Raw genomic sequence first — 20,175 nt, 5'->3', positions numbered from 1 at the left:
CAGTCCTTCGTACCAGAACCCGCCTTCCAAAGCGACTTCGCCCTCGGAGTCCAAGAGCCTTGCCGTGTCCTCTATGGTATCTCTGCGGCCCTGGATACTCCACGCCATCGACCAGGCGCCGATAAGGCGAACTCGGCCACTTCTGGAGTTGCTCGCCACCTGGAACGTCCGGGCGAGGCATCCGCTCTCGCCACGACACGAGTCTCAGGCGAGCAACTCGCTCTCACCACGACGAGCTCTTGTGACCGCCGACAAGGCGACGCAGACGTCATCAAGGACCTCCGCCGTTAGCAGCCGTTCGCCACGAAAGCTGACACGGCCAGGAAGCTCCACCGTTAGCAGCCGTTCGCCACGAAAGCCGACACGGCCAGCGAGATTCTCCATCATCAGCCGTTCGTCACGAAAGCCGACACGGCTAGCGAGATTCTCCGTCATCAGACGATCGCCACGGAAGCCGACGCGGCCGAGGACCTCCGTCCACCTCAGCCGCTCGTCACGAGAGCTGACGCTGCGAGAGACTCGTCGATCGCAGCCGCTCGCCGCGAAGAACTTATACACACTGACACACATACACGAGAAGCATGTAGGGAGAATAAAGAATTCATATTTGTATGTTGACTTCCATCGTGTTCACTGCGTATACCTTCCTCCTCCTGTGAGCGATTACCTAAGATCTGAACTTAAGCGACGCAACCTCCACAAACTGATGACCCCGACGTGATCTTAGCGATAATCGTAGAATGCCCATCGAGCATTCGCCGACTCGCAGAGAAGGAGAAGTATCTCGCGCCGCAAACATGAACGACCATCAAGGCGCTTCAACGAGTCACCACACGACAAGGCGAACACATTAATAAAATCGCTATACGAGCTCTACCGTTCTGGCCCGAGGAACCGGAGCTCGGTTCGCTCAGCTCGAAAGACAGTTCCTTCTCGGCGGCATAACACAGGACGACACTAAATATGCTCACGTTGTCGCTCAGCTAGAAACTCGCTATGCATGGGAGATGAAGAACATAATCACCAATCCTTTCACGAACGACAAATACACGGCGATTAAGAATGCGCTAATCGAGCGATTATCCGCATCGTAGGAACAGCGCACACGCCAATTGTTAGAGCACAAGAAGCTTGGAGATCGCAAACAGTCTCAGTTCCTGCGTCGCACATTTGCGGACACCGTCGTGCAATTATTTCGCACGCTCTGGCTCGGGAGACTGCCGTCACAGATGCAAGTCATCCTTGCGACGCGAGCCCAAGACCGACTCGAAGAGGTCGCCGAAGAAGCCGACCGAATTCAAGAGGTCACCGGCAGGACGGTAGCAGGGGTCGCGCCTCCCGGAAAGGATATCGCAAACCTACTGGAGTAAATTCAGCAGCTTTCACGACAAGTTGCGGAATTGAGTACGCAACATCCGCCGCAACGAAATAAGCAGGCAAGGAGCAGGTCGCGAGAACAAGAAGACAAGCAGCTATGCTTCTACCACCAACGCTTCGGCAGCGACGCTAATAAATGTCAAGCCATGCAGCTTTAATGGCAGCTAAAGCTGAGTTCGACCTCATGCTACGCGAAGGCATCATCCGGCCGTCGAAGAGTCCTTGGGCGTCTCCGCTTCACATGGTGAAGGACGACGCATGGCGCCCGTGCGGGGATTATCGAAGGTTAAACGCACACACAATACACGACCGATATTCAATCCCCCATATCGAAGATTTTTCACAAACTCTACACGGAAAGAAAATCTTTTCGACGCTGGATCTGGTGCGGGCGTACAATCAGATCCCCGTACATGCAGAAGACGTTCTGAAGACCGCGCTTACAACGCCGTTCGGACTCTTCGAATTTTTGTACATGCCATTCGGACTGTGCAACGCAGCAGAAATGTTCCAGCGGTTTATTAACGAGGTGCTCCGCGGCCTAGAGTTTTGCTGCGCGTACTACTGTGTCCAGAAAGTAAGACCAATTTTCAAGTTAAATTGCGCGGGTATATCGAATGTCAGAAATATTTTTCTAAATTGGTAGCACTGTGACAAACATCTGTGTCAAATTATGTGTCGTTTGCGTGAAGCTATTCGTAAAAAGAGGCCGGAATTGTGGAAAGACAACTCTTGGTTTTTGCACCACGATAATGCGCCATCTCACACTGCATTGGTTCTTCGAGACCATTTCGCTAAAAATTCGACCCATATCGTTCCACAACCACCATATTCACCTGATTTAGCACCGTGTGACTTCTGGCTATTCCCTAAACTCAAAAGACCGTTCCGGAGACACCGTTTTGACTCAATTGAAGAGATACAAGCTGAATCGAAGAAAGTTTTGAAGACCATTCCGGAAATCGATTTTAACAACTGTTTCGAGGGTTGGAAAAAATATTGGCATAAGTGTATTGTGTCTGAGGGGGATTACTTTGAAGGCGACGAAATAGATTTGGAATAAAGATTTAAAAAAAAAATTTTAAATTGGTCTTACTTTTTGGACACAGTAGTATATCGACATCCACATTGACATCGTGGGGCCTCTACCAATCTCAAGGGAGTAATGATACTGCCTCATGATCATAGATCGCTTCACGAGATGACCAGAAGCATTCCCCATAGCAGATATCACAGCGGAAACAGTCGCCCAATGTCTGTTTACCAACTGGGTGACAAGATTCGGGACGCCTTCCCGAATCACGACAGATCAAGGTCGTCAATTCGAAGTCGAATTGTTCCAGCAACTAGCGAAGCTAATGGGCGCAACGCACTGGCGCACAACGGCCTACCACCCGGAAGCGAACGGCATGATTGAGAGGTTTCACAGACAATTAAAAGCCGCAATTGTCTGTCATCAAACGCAAAACTACGCAAACATCCTATCCGTCATCATGCTGGGCATACGCGCCGCTCTCAAGAAGAACTTACAGGCATCGCCAGCAGAAATGGTCTATGGAGAACTAATTCGACTGCCGGGGGAATTTCTACAAGAATCACCGGCGGAGAAAAACGATTCCAGCGCGTTCATTCAGGACCTCAGACGTCACATACCAAAACTGGAACCGCAAGCAGTACGACGACATGGCCATCGGGCCGTTTTTGAATACAAAAACATTAACGAAACGACTCACGTATTCATAAGACACGATGCTCCGACACGAGCATTACAGCCCACATGCGACGGTCCTTATGAAGTCGTGCAGAGAAATCCAAAGTTTTTTAAACTTAGGATAGGACCAAAAACGAACAACATCTCGATTGACCGTCTAAAACCGGCATATATTTTAACGGAAGAAACAAGAGTTCCAGAGGCGTCAGCGATGCTGACACAACAACCGAAGGACTTGCGAGACGATTCAGAAGAGACACCAACCAAGACAAGAAGCGGAAGAACTTCGAAGCCTCCAGTACGATTAAAAATCCCAGCCTTTACACAACGAAGGGGGTGATGTGGCGTCTCAGCAAGCGAAACGTCACGCGAGGTGCATTTAAAATTACGGGAAATGCCTCATATGGAGCGCACCTTACAGCGGAGGAACGCTGCGTTTCCGAGAAGCGCGAGCCGCACGGTGAAATTCGGGGAAGCGCGAGCCTCGCGACTTTTCGAGGAAATGAAGCTCACCCACACGTAACACATGGAAAGAACTCTCCTATAAATAGGGAGCACGGTGAATGGACTTTTAATTCGCTTCCGTTATCCGACGACGACACATCTCCCTGAAGCGAGCCTTACGAAAGTGACAGGAGACGCCACCAGCGAGGAGTACAAACTCCGTCATCAGGAGTACGAGACGACGCTCCTTGCGGGGGGCTGTTAGCAGCATAGCCGTACGATCACAGTGACAACCTGAAGCCGCACCAACGCCGGCCTCAAAGCGAGGCCCAGGAACGACGACGGCAACGACTCCGTATCCGGCTGCTGGACCTGTTTGGTCCCGATAGCGACGATGACTTCGTGGAGACGCGGGTAGGCGACGAGCCCGGATCGCTCCTCGTGGTCGTCAGTTCCACCGACTCCTTCGCCGACGAAGATATCGAGGAAGCGACCCTCCACTGCCGATCGCCGACAGACAGCCAGAGAATCGTCTCCGCGGAAGCGGTCACTGATGCACACTACACTGCCCTAGATGCCTTCACCTCGCAAGCGACCTCATGGGACAGCCGCTGTCACCGAGCTTCCTCAGTCTCCGGACGGCATGGAGGCGCCGAGGTTCCCAGTTCTTCGTATCAAAGCCTGCCTTCCGAAGCGACTTCGCTCTCGGAGTCCAGTCCACGGACTTTGCCGTGCGCTCTACGGTATCTCTATGGCCCTGGATACTCCACGCTATCGACTAAGCGCTGATAAAGCGAACTCGGCCACCTCTGGAGCTGCTCGCCATCTGGGACGTCCGGCCGAGGCGTCCGCTCTCGCCACGACGAGCCCTTGTGACCGCCGACAAGGCAACGCAGACATCACCAAGGACTTTCGCCGTTAGCAGCCGTTCGCCACGGAAGCCGACGCGGCCGAGTACCTCCGTCCACCTCAGCCGCTCGTCACGAGAGCTGACGCTGCGAGAAATACTCGTCGATTGCAGCCGCTCGCCGCGAAGAACTTATACATACTGACATACACACAAGAAGCATGTAGGGAGAATAAAGAATTCATATTTGTATGTTAACTTCCATCGTATTCACTGCGTACACCTTCCTCCTCCTGCGAGCGATTACCTAAGATCTGAACTTAAGCAACGCAACCTCCACAAAATCCATATATTAAATTGGCATTAGAGAGGTATTAAAAATAAAAACGTATCATTTCTGATACTGTTTATGATGAAAGATACATACATATATATATATATATATATATATATATGTAAATAAACAACTCAATGCCAAATAGCAATAACAAATCAACATATAGATCGGATATAATACTTCTTAGTGTTCTCGATCTCTCACAATGTGAGTAAAGAAATAACTGGAATTTAATAAAAAATTAATTCAATTTATTTCTCTGACTGAGCAAGTACGGAAGCTTCTGACGCAAGTTCATATATTTGATAAACTGCCATCAATTATTTGGCATCAGAATTATCCTAATAAATAACAACAACGAACGAAAAAAAAAATTATATACTTAATACAAAGTGTCCCTTAATGCAAAATTGACGACGGTCACGAAAACATGCAGTCGCGTGTTCACGTTGCTTATTTTTGTCTTCGTTATAAACCGAAGACAGCCTATCAACGTGATACGTATGTTTCCTACACCAGACCTCTATGTATACAAAAGTAAATAACTGGTAGCAAAGGCGATATATTGCCCCGTTTTTCGATCATTTTATTTTCCCGGATACGAATTCGTCGAATGTATCGGGTTGATGCGTCGGTTCGTACGGATTTTTGTCTAGTTAGCATTCGCATATTCATACCAAAAGGATAGTTAGTGTATAATTGGCCATCTATGCATATGCTTTGGTAACTGACATTTCGGATACACATTTTATGGTATAAACGATTGCGTTTAAAGAAGTACGGTTGCCTTTGTTGCGGCTTGAAAATGGAAGGCAGTAATGAGTTTCCCGGTGCATTGTGCTTTTTTGCTTCCGTAAAAATTGTTAGAGTTCGGCTGGGATGTTTTGCCTCGCCCACTATATTCGCCCGACATTGCCTCCTCCGGTTGCCTCATCTGTTTCGTTCATTACAGTACTCCCTCATTATAAACTTCGCTTCTCTAGAAGATGTGAAAAATCACTTGGAACGTTTCCTCGCCGGAAAAGCACAAGAAGTTTATGCGAGTGGAATTATGAAATTACGCGAAAGATGGCAAGAGATTATCGGACAGAATGCCACATATATTATTGATTGAAGTTGTCTTTTTTTTTAACAAGAATAAAACGCATTTCAATCCTATCAGAAAAAGTGCGTGTTAACTAAATCTCGAATATATCGAAGTGGGTGAAGCCTCTTTTCCGCGACGCTAATTGGCCGTCTCGACCGTCTCGATTGTCTCGATCCCGTCGCAGTTGAATTCGTGCCGCTTGCAGCTGTCAGCCGCGGTGACAGATCAGGTTGTGTTGTTCGCGTCATATAAATTTGATATTTATTGTAATAGGAAATTACAACTAACATGTATGTTATATGTAACATTGTGTTAGCTGGGAATATAATTTGTAAAAACGAGTATTGTAATATAAATTGTAAATAGTACAACAAAAAGGCTAAAGTGGCACGCGCGAAGCGCGCGCTATGTGGTGTTCTAGTTCCGTTTAAAAAAACGCACGAACTTATGGATCAACCCAATAGTTCATTGGTGCATCAGGCACCCAACAGCTAGTGGAAAGTAGATCGGGACTAATTGGCTACTGGGGTAAGTTGGCAAACTCGGTTCTTTCTAATATTTTCTAACAAGTTACAAAATTAAGCAAACAAGATTTTTAACCAGTTAGCTGTGTTGCTCTCTTTTAAAAGTGTGTACCTAAATTGTGTTGTAAATATTTTAAAATTCTTGAAATGTACTAATCTTTAGTTTTCGCTAAAATTTTAATTTAAACAGCAAATGATAAGAACTTTTTACGCATGACGAGTATATTCGTCATACACAACTAACTGGTTAAACATGTCAAAGATGATTCTGAAATCTCTGTTTATTTGATTTTGAAATCTATTAAAGAACAGTAGAAATAATCGATTTTGCCAACTCATCCCGATGGCGAAATAGCCCCGGTTTGCCCTACCTTCGTCGATGATGAAACTGAAGATCTCCTTCGTTAACGTTAAAGCATTTAAACCGTCAGACGAAATATTAACGATACTAACTAATAGCATATAATAGTCGTTGATAAAAAATCCGCGAGCATAATCAGACTATATAATCGGAAATTATTTCATAATTTCATTCCGCGTTTTCTATCGCGCTTAAAGATACTCTATAATATAACGGTCGTATAGACTTCGAGTTCTTCTTATTCTTCTTCTCGCTTTCTGTAGTTTCGTTACTTTGTGTTGTCGCGTAAAAAGTGAAACAATGCGCACAATATGCTATTCCGTTTCTATCGATTTTACGCAAACAATTTGTAATGCAATATCGCGCTTCTCCTAAATATCTCTAGCGTAGAAAAACGGGAGGACTCGAGTCACGAGAGGACACACATTTAATGTGCTCGATCTTAGAAAAATGTGATAAATCGTGTGTGTGTGGCGAGGGAACATCCCGACTATACAAAGGAACGGAAAAGCCCCACTGACGTGACGAAATAAACACGCTTAAAGCTATACAAACGGCTACGTGAAAAGTGAGCTCGATATAAGGTGAGTTTCCGATATACGAAACCATTATAGTCATTTCATGACAAAGAGATCTCGCGGAGAAGTAAAAAACTCCCCTAATATATTATGCGTCGTCCAATAAAAAACGCTCAATTCCATATTTTTTTTTTTTCGATGGTAGAAAATTGATGTGTACGCGTGGCTAGAGACGTGGTCTCGATTTATCAGGCGAGAGAGTGAACAGTCAATGTCTCTAACTTATTTCCTTCTTTTCTCTTTTTCTTTGTTTTCCAACTACCGATTAAATTAAAACCGGAAAGTCAGACCAAAAGAAGAAATCTAAATTCATTTTCGCGGTTACAGACATCGTAACTTTCCCAGTATTCCTTTATTTTTCTTTGTCCTTTCTTTGCATTGGCACGCCTTCTATGGTGTCTATTTTCCATAGATATATTACGTTCGCGGAATACGGAAAAGGATGCTCCATAGTAATACTCGTCATGGTACTACCGCAGTAACAAGGAACGGAAGGTAAAAAAACAGTCATAGATACCTATATATACTGGAGGAGAGCAGAATCATTTCTTTCCCAAGGACCTCCCGAATTTAACGATGCGACAAGGACGTATTCTCGAGAAAGTAGCAGAGACGTCGCGCGACTACAACTCGGTAACACCGTTGCCCTTGATTCTTGCATGTGAGTTACACGTATGTCTTCCGTTCTTCCGCGGGACTTACAAAATATTGCACTTTCTCGAGCGCCGTCGTTTCCTTTGATTCTTCTCCAATTCATTTGGCGGTTGGTTCCTGATAATGCGAACAACCTGGAACAGACAGCGCGAAACACCGTGTCAATCGAACAACGGGAGTAACGCGGCGTGAGGCGTCGATAACAGATTCGCCGTTTGTCATTTCTCACCTCGTGAAACGCGGCGTCCACGTTCAGTGGTGGATCTTTGGCAGAGGTTTCGATATAAGATATGCCCAAACGATGAGCCAATTCTCTCCCTTGTTCTTCTGTGACTTTCCTCAAGTGCACCAGGTCGACTTTGTTGGCGACCAAGAGCATGGGATATACGTCCCTGTCCTTCACCCGCAGGATTTGAGTATAAAAATTGACGATATTTTGATACGACTGTTTGTCAGTCACTGAATATACCAAAAGGAATCCGTCGCCTTTCCGCATGTACTGTTCGCGCATGGCACTAAATTCCTCTTGGCCAGCAGTATCCAACACTGCGGAAACATGAATGTAGAGAAACAATGAGTGCAATTTGAAGCAAAAGACTGATTGATAAGAATTTCTATTACTCTCTAAATTTCTTGGAGTTAAATTTTACTAAAAAACAGAGTAACGGCAAACTTACTCTAATTGCAAGGATTCTTTTTTTTATATAGAATAAATCTGGCTGTATTCTGTACAGGATCTTACATATATTCTAATTGATTGGAACATTAATTTTTCTATAGATTAAGAATACCTTCCAAGATGCAGTTAAATATTCATTCTTCTTGGAACTAAGGAGTTTATTCACCAGGTGCATATTTTCAGAGCACCCAGGAGATGTATTTTTAGTAGCATATCAAAGGAAACTCGTAAGTTCACTATTCATTGAACAAAATTACGTTTTCATATATTTATTTTACCATCTAAATAATAAATGTTAATTTGAAGTTACTTTCATAATACTCTATCTTTCACTCAATACTACTCAAAACATAAAACAACAATATTCTAGTTTACAATCGATCATTACCTAAAAACAGTGTAATGAATATTATTTTCTTCTTCTGCTTTCCTAATATATAACATTTATAACAATAAGCTTTTTTATTTGGATAGTATCATTTTTTACAAAGTGACACTAAAATAGTGACCATCTATATCGTTGCTACCATAAAGTTACATAAAATTTAATAAATTGTGTAAAATTGAGATAGTGTTAAATGTCTCATGAACAGACAAGTCACATAACACTTTAACAACTATGTTTTATTGTGATAAATGTTATGTTAAACTTTTGTATAATTTCAAGCACTCTGATTCAGGTGAATAGATTCCTTAAGTTAAAGTTAAACATCTATTCTTTTTTTCCTATTTTACTATCGCTCCAACTGAATGTTTGCTTGTTTTGAGTGAAATTGTTCTCCAAGAAATTTAAAGAGTAACTCAACAGAGAAAAGTAGATTTACCATCCAAGATGCACCACTGCTCATCCACTTCCGTGTGTTGAATATAACTATCCTCAATGGTCGGATCATAGTCTGCGACAAACAGTTTCTGAAAGAACTGTATAGTAAGGGCACTCTTGCCGACTCCTCCATCTCCAACGACGACCAACTTAAAGGTCATAAGATTGTCATTGTTGGGAGGACGTGTCATTACGCCTTTGGGTCGCCCACTCCTTCTCTCAGCACTGTTCCTGCGTCTACCTATTCTGCCAACTGTCTAGTGTATCCTTGGCAGTGTAACCGCACCTGGGATGGCAAGTTGTTTCGTTGACACGATGAATATCCTGTGACATTCATACGGAATCCTTTAAGAATTCGCGCGAATGTTTTCGGTAAAAATATGCAAAAGCTATCGATGTGATGCGAGAAATATTGTTTAAATATGAAGAATCGCGCGGACACGAAATCATGATGGAACAGCATCGTCGATCTAGCGGGTGTGTCGATCACGCGTGCGACAGCACGAGAGCGAACTTCCGCTAGCGTCGAAATGCTCATCGTTTTACGATTGTTCTACGTTTGCGACAATGACGGCGCGAGGCTGCAATTAATTGTTTTACGCAACGAGCAATCCCTATATTGACGAGTTACTCACCTTACATGATCCGCCACTTCTGCTTCTCGTGCTGGCAGCTGTCAATCCGCGTACCGTGCGCAATATGCACGCAAGTATATGTGTGGGTAATGTTCCGCACGCTCGTGCGATGTGTGAGTACGTGTATGTACACGTATATTTTTACAACTGCTCGCACACAACAATGTATACGTGCGTCGATTAAAATAATGCCGTAATACGTTGCAACGAAGCGATATTAATAACGGAGAAAAGATATAAAATATGGAGATAGTAAAATACTGACTCTGTTGAGACACTAACGTAAAGTGTTTTAAATATCAATTTAAAGTAATATAATAAGTACAAAATTACTTATTCGGCTTTTTGTACGATTTTATTACCGAAAATAAAAATTTGTCTGACCTACCGTTGAGTCATACTACATGCTCGATTCCTCTCTGAGGACGGTGGCGACTCGTATAGCTCCTGCACACAGGACGCGGTAATGCTTGCGGCGCGACGGAAGTCCGCGCAACCAATATGTTGTTTTTCCGTAAGAGTTAAAAAGTTATTACGGAAAGCAGCATATTGATTGGCTGTCGCGTGAACTTCCGCCGCGCGGCAAGCATTACCGCGTCCTGTGTGCAGAAGACAGTAGTGGATAGAAATCCTTGAATAGATTCCCGAAATAACGTCTTGTAAGGGTGCGTTCCCACTTAGCGTGTCACGCGTCGCGTCGTCCGAGTTAAGCCAATCAAATCGTCCCATTTTATTGCGTACTTTACGCCGAATAAAATGGGACGATTTGATTGGCTTAACTCGGACGACGCGCGCGTGATGCGCTAAATGGGAACGCATCCTAATAGAGTTTTAAAATATATCTGCACTTCGCCGTCGGCGTATCCGTGTCGCACGCGCGTGCTCATCGTGATGCGTGATCGTACGTGAAAACTCGCGATTCTTCACTGGGCACCAGGGGGTCGATTGTGTATCTCGAAACAAAATGAAAATTACAGAAGTGAGCAAATTCACTAGACATTGACCAACGAAGTTATAAATATTCTAGTAAATTTGCTCACTTTTGTCATTTTCACTCTGTTTTGAGATACACAATCGACCCCCAGGGTTGGGTACGTATAATGGCTTCTGCACACAGGACGCGGTAATGCTTGCCGCGCAACGGAAGTCCGCGCGACAGCCAATCAATATGTTACTTTTCTGTAAGAGCTAGAAGGTTATTAGGGAAAACAGCATATTGATTGGCTGTTGCGCGACAAACATTACCACGTCCTGTGTGCAGGAGCCATTAGGGCCCTTGTAGAATGCCAGGCAACAGGCAATAGGAACAGGGAATAGGAATTCGGATTGGTCAATTATTTCTATTCCCTGTTCCCATTGGCTAATGCCTATTTCTATTGTCTGTAGCCTGGCATTCTGCAAGGGCCTTATACGTACCCAACCCTGGTGCTCAGTGAAGAATCGCGAGTTTCATTCCATTACTCATCTCTGGTGAGCACGCGTTGGATAGCGCAACGGTGACGAATTTGTCGCCGTCCCATCGTCGTCCTGAGGGATAACATCGAGTGAGCGAGCGTCGAGCGAACATCGATTGAGCGTCGGTATTCAGCCGGGACTGGCCGTGTTCTCAAGTTAACAGACAGTGGACGCATCGCAACCGAAAGCCATAAGAATGACGAGATTAGAAAACGAAAGTGGGCTGGAAGAAGCCTCCATGAGCAATCTGGACTGTTTGTTCTTTATTCTAATAATATTAGTTGTATTACTGTTCCGGTCCTATTACCGTTAGTTCTACTCGTGAGTGTATGGTACTACCTATGGAGGAAAAGCAAGCGAGAAGACAACACGACTGCCATATCCTATACAACCAACAACAATTTCATACTACCAACGTCTTTCATAGGACGCTTCCGAGTGTTTTCTAGCTTCCAAACTTGTATGCTCTGTATACTCTATACCCAAGTAGAGCATTTTAAAATGCGTCTGCGCTGGATTAAATGGGTTCTTCTGTTCCGAACCGTTGTCAAGGGTTTAGAATTAGCACTTTTATACTAATTAAGGTTCTTAAACCAGAATACCAGACGAGGACAAATAAAATTAATTAAAGGAAAGCTCCTTTGAATTATTGGACTTCAACCAATCCAAAACGCCCTAATTATCCATCGGTAGAGAAGTAGGAACTCGATTCTCTAACTAGTTGCGTATACGTAAGTTTTATTACGCAGCTATTTTATGGTATGATTAAACCTACGCGGTCAAACTTACGTATACTAGTACGCGTTCCGAAATCTACAAAAAATCGGTGCACAAACCTTTTAAACCACGAGTGTACGTATGTCGGGTAGGGTTAGGATTATTTTTCAATGCTTATATTTTGGTATTTTTTAATAATAAATAATAAAATCTAAATAATAAAAAAGATATTATTCACTTCACGTCGCAAATGCCAGTCTCTTTTCAAGCCGCTACGCTTATTAACTTTAATTGTCAATAAAAAACATTAATTTATACAGCCGACTAGTAGCCCTCGAGCTAAATACGGATTGTAGTGTTGTGTCAACGATTACGACAATTGGAATGCAACTTGTGTCGCCGTGTGCACGAAAGTGTCTAGGGATATTGCAATTGGAAAGCACCCAGGGGCTCGATTCTCTAACTAGTTGCGTATACGTAAGTTTTACTGCGCAGCTATTTTATGGTATGATTAAATCTGCGCAATAAAACTTACGTATACGCAACTAGTTAGAGAATCGAGCCCTAGTGTGTGTTTTCGAACACAGCATAGGGTATCTGCGGATAGAAAGTACCTAGAACTTGTCCCTAGCACGGTTCATAATGCAGAATTCACACCGCGTCCAATATCCGATGTACGACTTCCGATATCCAGTGGGAGAACAGCTTTCTAATAGAAAATTCAATTCTCCATTGGAAAACTGTTCTCTTATTTGATATCGGAGTCGTACGTCGGACATTGGACGCGGTGTGAATCCTCCATAAAGGTGCTTTTACATAGGAGCGTCGAGCGTCAAGCGTTGAGCATATGCGTAGTAACATGCATAGTAATAGTGAGTTGTTACTGAAACGCAAGATTAATTTGAGGTGTTTTTTTGTTTTGTGATCACGGTAGCGTTTGGTTGGTTAGTTGGCCCACTTAAGGCTCTCAACGCCTCTAGCAACAAAGATAGAATGGCTGCGTTCAGAAAACATAGCTGATCAGTGAGCGGTCAGTGATTATTGGTCCTTGCTGTTAGATCCCTAACTTTAAACCAATTACGTTGACTAATTACTCAACTATTGTGCAAGTTGACTAATTACTCAACAGTTGTGTCTTCTGAACGCACCCAATGACGCTCGCGTTGTTGCAAACGTTAAGTGGACCAAACTAACCAACCAAACACTACCGTGGTCACGAATCAAAAAAACGCTTTTGATTGCATACTAAACTGTCAGTTAAATTTCGAGACAGTTATCAGCAATTCAGAAAAAATTTGACCTTTAAGGCCAAATCACACTAACGATTGACGATAGATGATTGATAATTGAAGATTGGAACTTGACCAATTGAAACAAAGCAAGCCAAAGATGAAGCTTGTTGATTCGTTAAAATCTAATCTTTAATTGTCAATAGTCAATCGCCAATCGCTAGTGTGATTTGGCCTTTACGTTTATTGGTCAAACAAGTACTTATAAGCTTTATGATTGGCTAGTAAAGATTTATGACGTCATTAATCGCTCTCGGAGCAATTAACCCAGGGCCAGTCGAACACGCGGGTGCACTTGGACACGGTGCATTTGGACACAGCCAATCACAACACCGTATGATTAGAGACATTTGTAGGGTCCCTTGGAACAGCGACTTGTGATTGGACTGTGTCCAATTGCCCCGTGTCCAACTGATATACACCCGAACACGCTGGGAGCGGTGCACTTGGACACGGTGCATTTGAACACAGCCAATCACAGCACCGTGTGATTAGAGACATTTGTAGGGTCCCTTGAAACAGCGACTTGTGATTGAACTGTGTCCAATTGTCCCGTGTCCAACTGATATACACCCGAACACGCAATTATAAGCGCTTAAAGCGCGTGAGCGCTCAAAAGGAACGCAGCCTTAAGCCCGTATCAGACTACCGACTGCACCCGACTGCCGACTACGACTGCCGACTGGACCAATGGACTAATCACAGTGAGGCGCTGACTCGGCGCTTCATAGCTCCTGCACACAGGACGCGGTAATGCTTGCCGCGCGGCGGAAGTCCGCGCGACAGCCAATCAATATGTTGTTTTTCCGTAAGAGCTAGAAGGTTATTACAAAAAGCAGCATATTGATTGGCTGTCGCACGAACTTTCGCCGCGCGGCAAGCATTACCGCGTCCTGTGTGCAGAATCCATCACTGTGATTAGTCCATTGAGAGTCGGCAGTCGGGTCGGCCTGTGCAGTCGGTAGTCTGATACGGGCTTTAGATATAGCTCTATTTCGACAATACGACTTACCGGTAATATAAAAACCGGAACGTGTTAATTGTTAATAAGTAAGTGTTAGTTATATTATTTATTTTACTTTATTTTTTATTATATATTTTTTTATCAGAAAGCAGATTATTTTTATATCAGATATACAAGATTATTATTTGTGAAATAAGATTTTAAGGTTATATTTATAACATCTCGTACGTATAAAAATGCATGAGATAAAAATTGTTTATTCATTTTCAATGAGCGTAAAAATTGAAACAACAAAATAATAATATAAAAAACATTTAATAAAGTTGCAGGAAGCACTATTCTTAGAATAAACTTTAGAAACTAAAGTTCTACAAATATTTTACAATGGATGCTGATCTATATGATGAATTTGGAAATTATATTGGTCCTGATTTGGCGTCAGAGAGCGAGGACGAAAATGAATACGGCAATGTTGGCGATGATACTGAGGACAGAGAACGGTCAGATGAAGATATGGAAGAAGACAAAGATGAGTCTCGAGAGAACACAGAACAAGGTTCTTCTATGGCAGTTGTATTGCATGAAGATAAACGATATTATCCCAGTGCATTGGAAGTGTATGGACCTGAGGTAATAATTATTTCTCTTCTTTTTTCATTTTTTAGAATATGAAATCTGTACAAAGTCTTTACTTGTAAAAGCAATTTTGTTATTCACAACAATCATATGATTTTAAATGAATACTTTCAGGTAGAGACGCTTGTGCAAGAAGAGGATGCCCAGCCATTGGATAAACCACTGATAGCCCCTACCAGGAAACCGAAGTTTCAAATCAAACAACAACAACTCCCAGAAACAACATATAGCATTGAATTCTTAGCAGATATGATGGATGCACCGCATTTAATTAGAAATGTAGTGCTATTGGGACACCTTCATCATGGCAAGACCACTTTGGTTGATTGTTTGGTGCGACAAACACATCCTTACTTACACAATGTAACCGATGAGAAGCCACTAAGGTATTGACAGAAACATGTAACAATATAACTTATATTTATCAAATGAATCACAATGGTGCATGTATTGATCTGTATTTATTCATCAGGTATACTGATACCTTATTTACGGAGCAACAAAGAGGTGTCTCCACGAAAGCTACTCCCGTCACGCTCTTGCTGCAAGACGTGAAATCCAAGTCGTATCTCTTGAACATATTCGACACGCCGGGTCATGTGAATTTCTCCGACGAGGCGACGGCGGCAATCCGGTTATCGGACGGCGCGATACTGATCGTCGACGCAGCGGAGGGTGTGATGCTCAACACCGAACGCCTGCTGAAGCACGCACTTCAAGAGAGACTCGCCCTGACGGTCTGCATCAACAAAATAGACCGTCTTGTGCTGGAGCTGAAGCTACCGCCGTTGGACGCCTATTATAAACTGCGGCATATCATCGAGGAGATCAATGGTTTGATAGCGTTGTACTCCGACAACGATAATCCCACTTTTGTGTCGCCGGCCGTAGGTAACGTGTGCTTTGCTAGCTCGGAGTACAACGTGTGTTTTACCTTGAAATCGTTTGCCGCCCTCTACGCCAGGAACCATTTTGGACTCAACGCCAACGAGTTCGCTAAACGACTCTGGGGCGATATCTACTTCAATCCCAAAACGCGCAAGTTCACCAAAAAACCGCCGCATAACACGGCACAGCGAAGCTTCATCGAGTTTATCTTAGAGCCTCTGTACAAGATATTCGCGCAAGTCGTCGGCGACGTAGACACGACATTACCCGATGGTAAATTCCTTTCTTTTCTTTACTTATCTTTTTCTCATTTGCCACTACTTGCAGTCGTCGCAAGAGACATTTCTGTTTTTTTACAGTTCTGGACGAGCTGGGCATACGATTGACATCCGAGGAGATGAAAATGAACATACGGCCGCTGCTGAGACTCGTTTGTACGCGATTCTTGGGAGATATGTGCGGACTAGTCGACATGTGCGTCACTCACGTACCTAGTCCTCAAGCGCACGCACCCACTAAAGTGCAGCACGTCTATACCGGTTCCATAGACTCGCCACTCGCGCAGGACATGGTTAATTGCGACCCAGATGTGAGTACCTTTACTTGAGATGCCATTCTGAATTCTCCATATTCTGAATTCTCTTTTGTCATTAAAAGCGACTCTAAAAGTGGCTTATAGCCAGTCAGAAAGTTTATAAGCCTTTTTTAGATATATCTTTAGCGATAAAAAGAGTTCAGAATATGGATCAATTTATTTAAATAATATAGTCTTGCTGATCGTCAGTCGTACAGAAGTACAGAAAATCGTCGTAGTAGTCAGTAAAGACAGTCGTCAGATGTACAGAAAAATAGATACTTTATTCTGGTAAATGTTGCTTGTTTCTTGTATTTTACATAGTAAGTTTATGTATCCACATATCTATCATAAATTTTTATCATAAATATCATATTCATTCAAAATATATCCTGAATTCTATCAAGTTCAATATTTCAATCAAGAATATTAAATTAAAATAAAAAACTCAGTTTGCTTACTACATAGTTTTCTTTCTTGAGTACATAATAATAAACTTTTCTAAAATTAATGATGAATATATTCTAAGATTATATTATCAAGAAAATGTTCTTTGTTAAAGATTTAAATTTGTACTTAAAGAATCATTATTTAAAAAAGGAAAGTAAACAAAATAATCGTCTTTCTTAATAGTAGAATGATATTTTTCTTTGTGTATAATAAAATAAATTTCACAGACGTAGTTAAAGATAACATAATTTTTCAGGGAAGATTAATGATACACAGTACAAAGATGTACCCTACCGAGGATTGCACACTATTCGTTGTGCTCGGCAGAGTGATGTCTGGCACGCTGGAAGCGGGACAACGAGTCCGTGTGCTGGGAGAAGCGTATTCGCGCACAGACGAAGAGGACTCGCGGGTCCTCACCGTGGGCAGGTTGTGGATCAGCGAGGCGCGTTACTCGATCGAGCTCAGTCGAGTGCCCGCGGGTAATTGGGTGCTGATTGAAGGTATCGACAGACCTATCGTGAAGACCAGCACCATCACGGACCTCGACAATTCTGAGGATTTGCACATTTTCCGACCGCTCAAATTCAACACGCAGAGTGTCATTAAGATCGCCGTCGAGCCAGTTAATCCGTCTGAGTTGCCAAAAATGTTGGACGGACTGAGGAAAGTAAATAAGAGCTACCCCCTGTTGGGGACGCGCGTAGAAGAAAGCGGCGAGCACGTTGTGCTGGGAACGGGCGAACTCTATCTGGATTGCGCGATGCACGATCTCCGTCGCATGTACTCAGAGATTGACATCAAGGTGGCCGACCCGGTGGTCGCGTTCGCGGAGACCGTGGTGGAAACTAGCTCGCTCAAGTGCTTCGCTGAGACGCCGAATAAACGGAACAAGCTGACGATGATAGCGGAGCCTTTGGAGAGAGGACTCGCGGAGGATATAGAAGCCGAACACGTCCGTATCACGTGGAACAAGTAAGTGATCTAGTCGTTATTACGATCCCGATACATGCGATGATCTCGACCAGCATTACATAAACGACTTGACTTCTTTCAGAAAGAGGCTCGGAGAGTTTTTCCAAACGAAATACGACTGGGATTTATTAGCAGCTCGTAGCATATGGGCCTTCGGCCCAGATTCCACAGGACCTAATATTTTAGTAGACGACACTCTGCCTTCCGAGGTGGACAAGACATTGTTGAACAGTGCACGTGACGCTATCATCCAAGGTTTCCAGTGGGGAACGCGAGAGGGACCGTTGTGCGAGGAACCCATCCGGAATGTGAAATTCAAAATCCTTGACGCAGTCATCGCACAGGAACCGTTACATCGTGGAGGTAATTACTTCATTACTGGTATCGTAATAACGAAGAATATAAATAATATAAATAATATCGTTAATATAAAGTACATATGCTGAATTTGGAAAAAGAATTTGATGAAAGCATCAAAGTAAGTTATTAACTAAAGAACATTGGTGCATTATCGCGCGCGATCATTCGCCAATTTTCTTTAATTAATAACTCCAAAATATCTACGTGGTTATTTATAAAATGGTACACACACATACACACAGAATATTTTTATTCAGTTTGATCTAATCTACAAACACACGATTGTAGGCTTCGTTATCATAACTCATCTGACATATCGCAAATAATTATTTGCCAATTTTCTTCAATAACTTAAAACTAATAACTTAAAACTTTATATGATTGTTTGCGAAGTAATAGAGAAATATTATATTCAATGATGTAATCTATATATAGACACGAGGCACTTTGCGTCGAATATCCTGCATATATAATATAAAATATATATAATATAATATTATAATATTATATATAACAATATATTTTGGCGGCACAAATATTTAATACGCTTCTATTCAACGCGCGCATATTCTTGATCTCGTTCTCAGGCGGTCAGATCATTCCCACTGCCCGACGGGTAGCTTACTCGGCGTTCCTGATGGCTACCCCACGTCTAATGGAGCCCTATCTATTCGTTGAGGTGCAAGCGCCAGCAGACTGCGTATCTGCTGTTTATACGGTCCTGGCAAAACGTCGTGGTCACGTCACACAAGATGCACCGGTACCGGGCAGTCCTTTATACACTATCAAGGCATTTATACCAGCGATCGATAGTTTCGGTTTTGAGACGGATCTACGAACGCATACTCAGGGACAAGCGTTTTGTCTGTCCGTATTTCATCATTGGCAGATCGTACCCGGTGATCCTCTGGACAAGAGCATCACTATCAGACCGCTAGAACCTCAGCCAGCTACTCATCTGGCTAGAGAGTTCATGTTGAAGACGCGAAGGCGCAAAGGTCTGTCCGAGGACGTCTCCATCAACAAGTTCTTCGACGATCCTATGTTGCTGGAATTGGCGAGACAGGATGTGCTATTGAATTATCCTCTCTAATTTAAATTAATCTAGAGTTTGTATAAATAAGTTGTAGTAATTAGTATTATCAATTTTAAGTTAATAATTGGTAAATAAATTTTACATAAAAATATTTGTATAGCAAATCTCAGTGTAAGATATATAATTAAGCATTAAATCTTTTGATACCAAAAAAGCCGCGCGTCCCGTATAATTCCAAAACGTTAATTTCGTACTTCCTCATATCAACGGGTTATCGTAACGCATATGAAAAAATCATTTTAACGTCGCACAATCGCAATCGCATAATTTGAGAATGTCTCGAAGAATATAAAATCTGAGAGTATTTTTAGAGTAGAAAATTCCACAAAAGATTTAAACTAGAGATTTGTTCTTAGAAATCGATATTTATTTTGACATGATATATATATATTAATTGTAACGTACAATTTTTATATTTACTAACAAAATATAAAAATATTCTATATAGTTTAACAATTTTGTAAATTTAATTGAATTAATATGAAATTGATAATTCATGAAACTAAGAGTACTCTTAGTAAATTTTTCGAATTTATTTAAATATCGATCTATATTTAAATATATTGACAAACATACAACGTTTAATTTATTACTCTAATGAAAACTATTTATTAATATGTTTGTTACCCGAGAGAGTGTATAATTAGGAACATTACTTATTTTTGTATTATAAAATCATTATATGTATACAATAATGCATGTGCATTATTATTA

The 20,175-nt window shown here is 42.5% G+C and overlaps 2 protein-coding genes across 4 annotated transcripts; one reads left to right on the top strand and one right to left on the bottom strand.

Moving 5' to 3' along the window:
* Nucleotides 1–4,791: 4,791 nt before the first annotated feature.
* LOC116849813 (ras-related protein M-Ras-like) lies at nucleotides 4,792–10,612 on the bottom strand. 3 transcript variants are annotated; one of them, XR_004379205.1, is made up of 6 exons: nucleotides 10,446–10,612; nucleotides 10,058–10,204; nucleotides 9,424–9,746; nucleotides 8,150–8,466; nucleotides 7,784–8,054; nucleotides 4,792–5,695 (listed from the first exon to the last, which is right to left on the bottom strand). XR_004379205.1 is itself a non-coding variant. In XM_032827370.1 (5 exons), the coding sequence occupies exons 3-5, from the start codon at nucleotides 9,611–9,613 to the stop codon at nucleotides 7,965–7,967; spliced, it is 597 nt and encodes a 198-aa protein (XP_032683261.1). In that variant the 5' UTR covers nucleotides 9,614–9,746; nucleotides 10,058–10,204; nucleotides 10,446–10,612; the 3' UTR covers nucleotides 7,600–7,964. The 3 variants fall into 3 exon arrangements, 2 of the variants coding, with proteins under 2 accessions (XP_032683261.1, XP_032683262.1); XM_032827370.1 differs by lacking the exon at nucleotides 4,792–5,695 and having other exon boundaries at nucleotides 7,600–8,054; XM_032827371.1 differs by lacking the exon at nucleotides 4,792–5,695 and having other exon boundaries at nucleotides 7,600–8,054; nucleotides 10,058–10,612.
* Nucleotides 10,613–14,415: 3,803 nt separating this feature from the next.
* LOC116849839 (116 kDa U5 small nuclear ribonucleoprotein component) lies at nucleotides 14,416–19,552 on the top strand. Its single transcript, XM_032827413.1, has 8 exons — nucleotides 14,416–14,568; nucleotides 14,806–15,112; nucleotides 15,233–15,504; nucleotides 15,591–16,279; nucleotides 16,366–16,595; nucleotides 17,287–18,005; nucleotides 18,088–18,368; nucleotides 18,953–19,552. The coding sequence occupies exons 2-8, from the start codon at nucleotides 14,867–14,869 to the stop codon at nucleotides 19,456–19,458; spliced, it is 2,943 nt and encodes a 980-aa protein (XP_032683304.1). The 5' UTR covers nucleotides 14,416–14,568; nucleotides 14,806–14,866; the 3' UTR covers nucleotides 19,459–19,552.
* The last annotated feature ends 623 nt before the right edge of the window (nucleotides 19,553–20,175 follow it).

Source organism: Odontomachus brunneus, unplaced genomic scaffold (genome assembly GCF_010583005.1).
Source record: "Odontomachus brunneus isolate Ranch 3 - 2012 unplaced genomic scaffold, Obru_v1 Obru_scaffold_126, whole genome shotgun sequence".
Classification (NCBI taxonomy): Eukaryota; Metazoa; Arthropoda; class Insecta; order Hymenoptera; family Formicidae; genus Odontomachus; species Odontomachus brunneus.
Note: the sequence above shows the minus strand (reverse complement) of the source record. Positions and strands in the feature narration are given on the sequence as shown.